This window comes from Ptychodera flava (assembly GCF_041260155.1).
Source record: "Ptychodera flava strain L36383 chromosome 23 unlocalized genomic scaffold, AS_Pfla_20210202 Scaffold_23__1_contigs__length_28996876_pilon, whole genome shotgun sequence".
Taxonomy (NCBI): Eukaryota; Metazoa; Hemichordata; class Enteropneusta; family Ptychoderidae; genus Ptychodera; species Ptychodera flava.
The window spans coordinates 20,059,765-20,070,630 of NW_027248277.1; the positions used below are offsets into that span (position 1 = coordinate 20,059,765).

Consider the following 10,866-nt stretch of genomic DNA (forward strand, 5'->3'; position numbering starts at 1 on the left):
AAATAAGTTATTTCTCTTGAGAAAATCTAATGACAAAACATGAAATAATAATAACAGCACACAAATGTGTAAAAATTGTAAAACATCAAAACGTGTAATGGCAAACACACACTATCAAAACTCAGAAATCTGTTAGAGGCAGAATGATAGAGGCATGGACAAAAATAATACATTTCACCTGCTTTCTCAACAGCTTTAAAAGGAAAACCATTAAGATGCACTCTTTCTTTTTCTAATTTTCATAATTACAAGCAATTTTTTCATTTCAAGCTTGCCAAACATTCATTCTAATTTCAACTCTGGGTGCTGAGGTTTCACGCTCACTGAGTATTTTTTCAAAATAAGTAAATCCTATAGCTATATATCTTTTTGTACAGCATTGTTGAACTTCACACTTTTCTGTTTTTCATGCTGAAAATATTTTTCAGAATTACTGGCAGCTAAGAATGAACATTTAAATTCAATATTTTGACTCAACGATTAAGTCAAATTGTTTGAGTCATAGTTGCCAGTGTCATTTCTCTTCACATGAAATCAAATTTTTGTTGAACTAGGACTCAAAATTAAATAATGTACTTTCTAATCACAATTTTCATATGTCTCTGCTGTTAATTCATGATATTAAACTATTACCACATTGTTCAAAATCTTCCTTTGTTAAATTCTAGCACTAATATCATTTGCAGTCTTCATTATTGAGTGTAAAATGTGAGCAACATTTTATGTTGTTAATTACTTGACTGGCAAGTCGAAAGACAATACCACCAGAAGGACCCCATCAACACCCACTGCAATGACACATCCCATGTCTCACATTGTGGCTTGGATAAGGGTTTAGGGTGGATATCAAGGAAGTAACTGTGGTTGAACCACCATTGGTAGGACTTATTACCGTGGTAAAGAAAGACATATTGTTATTTTGACTTCAGCATACGGAATAACAAAGCAAGTTGGTAAGAAGTAATATTTGTATCACCTTTTTATAGACCTTAATTAAATTTACAGAAATGGACAAAGCTGTAACAAAGTAGCAAAGAAAAATAAATTCTTTGGCACATTTCTTTCTAAATTCTAGCTGCCTTTGGCACTTTTATTCTATTTACATTGCTTTTTCACCTGAAAAAATTGAATACTGCTAGGTAATTTTAATGGCAAAATGTAAACAAAACGCTTCATGACAAGCACACACAATAATGTATCTTTTTGATACATAAATAAGACATAGTCAAGATATTGGCATCAAGTCTTTGATTGGCTGTTGGTTTACCAAAGTATACTGCTTAGCCAATCAAGTAGCTTTTAACAAAGCCAATGCAAATTAAAGCATGAATGGCTGACTATGATTGGATGACTGTAAATAGTGAAGGCTGGCAAGTTATTATCTTCTCTCTTGTGGAAGATTATGTAATAGCACACATGATTTCAAAAGTCCTCATTATTTCAAACATTACAGTCTGAACAGTCTGAAAAATAACAATAAATAGAAAATGTTTCATTCAACAAAATTGCAAATAAATGTTAACACAAAAATTCCCATTTTCTTACTTTTACAGGATGTGATGAAAAATTACAAGGCGTACAAGAAAGCTTAGTTTTGTGGTGGTCATTAACTACAAACAACCCTACTTTTTGATGGAAAGTACCGTGTTTTGTACAAGCAGACATCATACTGTAAAGAGTTTTGACAAGGTTCAAATGAGAAAAGTGGTAAGAAATCCTCTGATTATCACTCTTCATAATTGAGGAATTTCTTGATGATGTGCTGCTGATTACAACATAGCTGTCCTTATTTTGTGATAAAATCAATGTTTTTCTTAGAAGATGTACTGACTTAGACTAAGGGTTACATGATAAATAGATGGGAGCAAAGTGAGGTTTATGGAGAAATGTCTGTTGTTGCCTTTTAGCCCCTGCCATAAAAGTTTGGTAGACATGAAAATTCAGGGGCATTTTCATATACTTGTGTAAAGTTTGAAGTATTTATATGTGATAGTTTAGTAATGTTGGTTATCTTCAAATGTAAGCTCATCTGCTTTCCTCTTTTTGCACTGCACTTGTTTTTGAGGGTAATTTGTAACATTGCAACTTTCAGCTACAGGGCACCTAACACTTTTGATAATTTTGAACAATTAAAAGATCATATTCTCCCAAATTAGTTTCAATCATGTTCAAAGTGAACGTCACTTCGTGTGAAAGTTGGTGCATTTATGAGAAATAAATAGTGAAAATGGGTATAGACGCCTGGCTGTTTAACAGAGTGTCTGACACGTCACTTTGTCATAGCAATATTCAAGACTTACATGGATACAACATTCAACATCACTTTGGTAGTTTCATGTCACATGGTTTTTGGTATATTTGGTAAATTTGCAGAAATGTCAATATCTTCATTGGCATATGCAAAATTGCTCATGCCGGTATGGTATTGTATAATGGCAATGGTATCTATAGAGTATATTCCAGTTTGATAGTGTATCAGTGGGTACTGTAAATAAAGAAAAAATGAAATGATGAAAATCAAATCTCATCTACAGAATAGAAACTTTCAGATTATGTGATCCATTACAACTGACAGATTAAGTAATGATGAAATAACGAAAACATGTTTTATGAAAAGTTTGACAAAATAATACACATGTAAACATATCTAAATGATCTGTCAGTGCGATAATTATTTTAATAATTCATGAGGAGAAAAATAAATAATAATAAAATTATGACTGTGACTATGCTTTTATTCTTGTTGCAATTTCTCATGAATAGCAAAATCCACTGGGTATTTGATTGAAACAAGAATCAAGATTCGATATTACCATTGAACCAATAGAGAATATTTCACATGCATGCCATTGTACATATGTATGACATATATTGTGTAAGCAGTCTTTCAGAATATCTTTGAATTTCATAACTTTACTCCAAAATAACTAACATTCTTATTTTTTGTTTGATAATTCATCAAATTTGAAGAAGACATTTGGTACAAAGAGGCATAAAAATATAACTTTCAGTTACAGAGTGATTCATTTACGAAGTAAAAAAAATATTAACTTCCAAAATTCTATGATGGTACAAATTTCATCAAAATTTAAACAAAAGGAGACTGGCCAGGTCAATTACATACAGTTGAAAACATGTTGAAACACCAACCACATAGCCTGTCAACACAACATCTATATGTGCAATACACTATTAATATTTACATTTGGATTCCAGAAATGATCTACATTTGAAACTTCTTACACAGTCTTGTATGTGAATCTTACGCTCCAAGCACCCTACAAGCAATTTCAAAGCAACAAGAGAGGTGCTTCATAATGACATTTTTTGACCAAGGATGATAAATCACGAATTGCATTGTGATTAAACAGGTTTTCTTTATGTGAGAGCATCCCTAACAAAATAGAAGGCAATTGAGCATAATGATTTGTTACAAGATTTCAAACCACAAATTAAAGAAATGCACAAAATCAGTTACAAATAAAGAATTTACAGATATCATTATCAAATAAAAAATAACATAAACTTTAGAAATTGTACATGAATAGCTGATATCTGCAAACATTACATACTTGTTAATATTGACATACATATTATACCCAGCCAACTAATGTTATTGCGGAGCTCTTGCACCAGAAAATACTTCAGTTAAGATTCTTTGTGAACTGAGGTTCTGCCAGAACTCAGTTTAAAATCCCTACGTAAACAATGGTCTTGTTGTTAAGGTGACTCCGACCTCAGCATTGTCAGCATTCATATGTATTGACTGATCAAGAAGTAGGTCACCTAGAACAGCCTAGCTGAGCATACAAAACCACGATAGAATTTGCTTCACTACAATACTAAAGTTAGTTGGTGAGTCATTCAACACAATGAACAGCATTTACAATATCATGTTGAGGGGTCTTATCTGCTATCAACTCAGAACTTGCCTCTTAATTAGGTTGGTTCACTGACATACCTATGCACAATGGCTGCTGCTTCTGAACACAAAGTTTTGGAAGAAATTGGTGAAGATTTCCTGTGTTGTACCATCTGTCTGGAGCAGTTCAAGTCTCCTAAAATTCTACCATGTCTGCATACATTCTGTGAGCAGTGTTTAGTCACACTGGTTGAGAAGACTGGCTCTCTAAACTGTCCAGAATGTCGACAGCAATATCAGCTTCCTGTTGGAGGAGTTCCAGCGATAAAAGGCAACTTCTTCATGAACAATCTGATTGAAATATTCAAGCAACGACTAGAGTCTATGCAGGGGACCGACATCAAATGTGAAGGCTGCCAACAGAATAGAGTGACTCACAGGTGCGTGGAGTGTAAACTCTATTTTTGTAAGAACTGTAAACGGGCACATGAAAATATTCCAATGACACGGTCACATAAACTAACAATGACCATTGGTGAATATGAAGAAGCAACGTTAACCCATCCAATTACACTACAAGCAGTGGAATATTGCAATGTCCATACAACGAATGAAATTGAATTCTACTGTGAAACCTGTCAGATACCTGTCTGTACAAACTGCACCATAGTCAAACACCGCATACCAGAACATGTACACAGAGACTTGAAAGATGCAGCAGATGAGTATCTTACAGAATTGAAAGCCATGGTTGACAAACTGAAAGTGAAAGAACAGGAAGCTGAAAAGAACAAAACCCTGGCCAAGCAGATACACACTGATCTTACAGAGCAATGCAGCAGAGAAGAAAGGAAGGTGAGAATGAAAGCAGAAGAAATCATCAAGAAAATAAAGAGAGAAGAGCAGAGACTGATAGATGAACTGAAAAACAATTACAAAATGAAAATTAAAAGAGCAGCTGTTGATATCGATGAGATGGAATTAAAACATGGTAACATTAAGAGTGCAGGCAACTACATAGAAACACTGATGCATCATGGGAATGCTGCTCAACTTCTCTCCACAAAGGGTGATGTTGGCACTCGTATCAAGCAACTGATTACCATGGAAACAACAGCAAAATCTGAGGATGAGGACTTCATATTCACACCACATGATGAGCTATGTGAGCATGGAATTCTGGGAATCCTAAAATCTGATGTGTATGTGCCAAAGTGTACAGCTGAAAACATTCCAAAACAACTCTGGAAAGGTGACTCTGCAGACCTACTGATCACAACCAGAGATTCCACAGGAAAACAAGTCATCCCAAAACAACCAGTGAAAGCCAAGGTAAGAAAACCTGGTGCATCATGGGAAGACATCAATGTAACTGATAACAGAGATGGTACACACAGAGTTACAATGGCTGGACAATTGGATGGAAAATATCAAGTTACCATGACAATAGGAGGTCAACCAATACCAGGCTGTCCTGTCATCATACCTGTCATCAAAGGATTGGTGAAGACCATTGGCAGTGAAGGAATTGCTGAGGGACAGTACAAACATCCCTTGAGTGTGGCCATAAACAAAGACAGGGACATCGTCACTGCTGACATAGACAATAATAGGTTGCAGATAACCACCAGAGAGGGAATATTTAAGAAAATTTTAGAATTAAAACATTTTAACAAACCTTTCAGACCAGGTGATATAGCTATATCAAGTGATAATACACACTATAGTTTAGATTACAACAATAAGCAAGTAGTTGTCAGTGATGAGAATGGACATGTCATCAGATACTTTGGACAAAATGAGTTGAAAGATCCATATGATATTGGGATTAGTCCTGTAGATGGCAATGTCTATGTGACAGACTGTGATGGGCATTTGTCAGGGTTTATACAAAACATGGCAAATACCTAAAGTCATTTGGGTCAGAAGGTCAAGGTCGAGGGCAATTCAATTTTCCCTGGGGTGTAGTCATAACAAGTACAGGAATGGTATTTGTAGCAGACTGTTTAAACCAGCGTATCCAGGTATTCAATGCAGATGACCAGTATTTGTATTCCTTTGATTGTCTGAGTGGGGATGGTAAGATGGGATACCAAGGGGAATAGCAATTGAAAATGATAAATATGTCTATGTTGCTGCTGGTAACAGTCTACTGAAGTTTGAGAGTAGTGGTAAGTTTGTTTGTCGTATTGATAGTGACAGGGATGGGCTGACCTGGCCCGCTGGTATAGCACTGACAGATGATGTACCTTGCAGGGTGATTGTAGCTGATAGGGACAACCACTGCATTAAAGTGTTTGTACAGTGATAACATAACAATAAATTGTACCAGACTGTGTTTTGTTGACATTGGTCAGATCCAGAGACATTTTTGCTCTACATCTTACAAATGCAAATGATATGTACTGAATATTTGTTCATCTTTTACAAGCAATTTAATCAAAACATCGATATGTTGTAAAGGAAAAGAAAAAATTTAATTCCCTCACAACAGTATTTGATTAGGCTTATTCTTGTCATAAAACATAGGGCCAAAGTCCTGAAGCTACTATAGACATGGATACAAAATTAAGTATTTCCTGACTGTATGAAATTATCTCACTAAGGTCATCCTACCAATCTGACCAGCGGTTTTGAAAAACAAGCGACTCAACAGTTGACAGAGCTCTGCTGTGTTATGTAGAGAATAACTTTTTGTGACACCTGTATTGATGAAGAAGGTGGATATCTTTGATAGCTCATTTCAGGATGGAAAAAAATGTTCCCTAAAAATACAGATTTGCATATTTCATCACAATTTTAACAAATCTAAGTTGGGTTATCCCTAGGGACCTGTATACCAAATAACAAAGCTGTCTGACCAGTGGATATGAAGAAGAAGATTTTTTACCAAAAACGCCTTTTTGGTGCTAATTTGCATATTAGAGTTCAACAAATATCAAATCAGTAAGTACTACAGTTCTCAAGATATTTGAGTGGACGGATGCCTCACAAACGGACATACATAATACATACATACATACATACATACTGACAGTGCACGCCGGACAGATACCCATCCCAATAGCTTCTATAGACTATATTAGTCTATAGTAGCTAATAAACGAGAGTTAATTACATTCTAATTAAAGTAAACAAGACTTGCTTAAATCAAGATCAAAAAACAGCATATCTGTCAGGTTATAAAGAATATTAAGCTGGTTATTTTATCAGTATTTTCATCCTATTAACCAAGCACATTTTAACTTTCAAATTAACATTGCAAGTAAGTTCTGTTGAATAAGTTGAGCCTGTAGGTACTCAGAGAAAGCACACTGAAGAGACAAATGTTTGAAACTGGAGAAGTTCAAGGTCATCAAAAGCACCATGTAACACTTTCATTGCACTGTTTACACAGATTGCATAATTGCTATAAATAGCACACGAGGAATCTTACAGCCCAGCTTTACTATAAAAAGCCTATCACTTTGACCACTCTTTTAATTGACCAATCTATTTTTTTCATCAAAAATTAATTTATTTTATCCTTACCAAGTCAACCATAAATGGAAATTAGAACTTTCTCTATCTCTATTTATTTGACCACCCTATCATGACAAACTATTATGAGCAATTTCTTTTAGATAACATACAGGGCACAATAAATGACGGTTCAGAATATGTCAAAGTTGGGATTCAGGAAAGTTGTTTTAATCCTCCAAGATGGTAAGCATTTCACTATGAACTGTCAAAAAAACTTGAACTTTCTGATAATTCTACACTAAAATTATTTTGGCTTTGATGATTTCCTAATTAATTCAATTATTTAAAATCATATTAATTATTTTTTTCTGGGTGAATTGATAGGGTTTATACAGTACAAGAATTACATACAATGTAAGTCAAACTTTGACCAAAATGACAAAAAAATTCCTTAAAAACACAGATTTGCATATTCATCACAATTTAACAAATCTAAGTTGGGCTATCCCAAGGGACCTGTCTACCAAATAACAAAGCTGTCTGACCAGTGGTTAAGAAGAAGAAGATTTTTTACCAAAAACGCCTTTTTTGCATTAATTTGCCTATTTTCAACAATATCAAAAAATTAAAAAAAATAGTTTCTCAAATCATATTTTTCATCTACACAACAAATATCAAATCAGTAAGTACTGCGGTTCTCAAGATATTTGAGTGGACGGACGCCTCACAAACGGACATATACATACATACATACATACATACATACATACATACAGACTGACGACAGACGCCGGACGGATACCCATCCCAATAGCTTCTATAGACTATAGTATACAGTAGCTAAAAACCTTCAAAATGCAAACAAGTAAAACAAAGGCTTTTTCATGATTTGATCACACTCAATCACATTTAATTTGTTACTGGTTTGCAGTTTTTGCACACAGTTAATAAATGAGCAGGTTTCACAGACATTTTCTCTTTATTCATTAAGGAACTTTTTATTCACATCATATTCTTCTACTGTTCGAAAAGTGCCTTTTTTCAACTTCACTTGGTTCATTTGTCAGAACAAAGCTGGGTAGATGGTGTGTAAAGAAAATTTTTCTTCCATCTTTACCTCAGGAACTCTGGGGCAGACATCCAGACTCTCAAATTCGTAAATTCTTTCCTGATCAGCCACTTTTGGGGGGTTGGTTTTAAAAATGTTGGAGCAAAAAAAAATTTCAGTGTCTCAGTATTTCAAAAGTTGTAAATTTTACTTTCCCTGTAGAATTGACGCAAGTATTGGGACATTTTGAAGTATCAAATATCAGTAAATATTGGGTTATTTAATTCCCTGGTACCAACATTTGCATGGTGATCCCGAAAGATATTCTTGCTTTTGAAATAAATCAGTTGAAAATTTGCTTGAGAAAACTTGATCTAAAGCTTACGTCTTTCATTTTTGAGGCATGAACTACCTTAAAGGACAGCAGTTGTAGTTTTTATAATACTCAAAGTATTTTTTCCATATAAAAAATCAATTCCTTTTAATTCTCAACACAGAATGCATTTCACGTAAAGTAGATAAATATTCAATACAATGTAAGCATGCCTTTCAACATTTTCAAGTTTGTGTAAGATTACTTATACTAATTTCATTCTACTTTTAAGACTTTTGTTGAATAAAAAAAGACAGACAAATGTTTAAATTTCCTCATTTCATTGTCTCAAAGTAAAATATCTGTAACTTCAACCCTTACTATTTCATGAATTGAAATTAACCAAATTTGTAATATTTGATGCTGCACAACTGTTTATTTAGACTTTGCATCATTGGTTGACAGTCTAAAGTTATATTTTTTTAAACATGCAGCATAACAATTTTGTGACTCGGTTTTCTTTTGTTTTGTGTTAATGTATTTTCTGTGTGTAATTGTTCCTATACTTAAAGCAATAAATCAGTAATTTCTTCATTCAATATCAGATGTAACCGTGTCACTGATGTCTAAGCTAAGATGGACTGGTTTATACTCATATGTGTTTCATTGTATGACACAGACAGCATGTAAAGTCAGTAGATTATCAGTCTCAAAATGTTTACTCTCTAGTTATTTTTACTAATTTATTGCAATAGAAAAGCTGAAATGGTCCAAGGCCACTACTCACTTAAACATCGCCACTATGCACTTAAACATCGATCATGGAAAGATAACATTATAGGAAAGAATAATTGGGTGATTGCTGTTCAGGTTTTCAGAACCTATATGATATCCTTGGTATCAAGGAACGGAATGGAAAGGAGTCCGTGATTGTCCCCGCCCCCAATAAAACAACAACAAAAAACAAAACAAAACAAAACAACAACAACAACTTGGTGTGCAGTTGTATAGCCCTAATGCTGCAAGGACGGCACGCTATGAACCTTGAACTCTGAGGGATAGTCTTTGAACACAAAACAAAAGAGTATTAAGTAGTAATACAAAGCTATATATAGAAAAATATCTGCTCTGAGTTGAAATGAAGACACTGGACCATGCATATAGGACCATGTAATGATATGCTCATCCCTATAGAGAAACATATTTTTTCAACAAATCTATTTATCATCCTTTACATTCCGTTTGAGGTCAGATCTCTGCATTATATCAAAGGTCACAATTGGATCAAGGTTCAATAGGTAGATAGTAAATCCATTGGTCAAAAGAGCAACCTCCTGCAAACTTTTAATCTCCTAACCAATTTCACCCCTATTTCCTTATATAAAGGTCCAACTTTGCCCTAGAAAACAATGGAGTTAGGCCAAACCATGGTGGTGAAAGGGTAAACCATTGACCATGGTACATTACCATGGATTTCGATACCAACTTGAACCTTCATACCCAGAAATGTTTCTGAAAGAGTCCAATCTACTGAAAAACTCACCCTAAGTTCAACATCACCAGGACGTTCTCCTATCACCGGATCTCTTCTATTTGCATTTTGTTGTTCAAGTTCTAGTTTTTCAAAATCCCTATCATGGAGTGTGGCTCGGAGTAACCCAGGTTGATACCCTGATGACCACAGCAACTCATTCACATCTTCTTCTCGAGGTGTTGGCACATCAAGTTTTTTCCTGACAAAAGCAAGTAATTTATCCTAATCTTTATCTATTCTTTCAAATGCATATTATACTGTGATATTTGTAGTGTGTCCACATTTGTCTGAGATGACTATAAGAAGCAGTTGCCACATTCATATTGGTCCATGCTGCCTGGGTTTCTATCATATTTCAATCACATGCTGTGAAAAATGTTGGCAATGTCTACAAGCTGATAGTATACCCTAAGCTCTACATCACCGGGACATTCCCTTATCACTGGATCTCTTCTATTTGCATTTTGTTGTTCCAGTTCAAGGTTTTCAAAATCCCTATCATGGAGAGTGGCTCTCAGCAAACCAGGCTGACTCCCTAATGACCACAGCAACTAATTAACATCTTCTTAATTAGCATGTACCGGTACACCGTCTTTGATGGTTGTCAGCTTCCAAAAGTATACGGCTTGCGATGACTTTGGGTATAA

General features: G+C 34.6%; 1 protein-coding gene across 1 annotated transcript; it reads left to right on the forward strand.

Moving 5' to 3' along the window:
• The first annotated feature begins 4,801 nt into the window (after positions 1–4,801).
• Positions 4,802–5,773, forward strand: LOC139123825 (E3 ubiquitin-protein ligase TRIM71-like). The gene has a single exon (XM_070689976.1). The coding sequence runs from the start codon at positions 4,802–4,804 to the stop codon at positions 5,771–5,773; it is 972 nt and encodes a 323-aa protein (XP_070546077.1).
• Positions 5,774–10,866: the final 5,093 nt, after the last annotated feature.

Bases quoted from the DNA above. Each gene is read 5' to 3' on its own strand.
- LOC139123825 (XM_070689976.1), top strand. From the start codon at position 4,802: ATGAAAATTAAAAGAGCAGCTGTTGATATCGATGAGATGGAATTAAAA.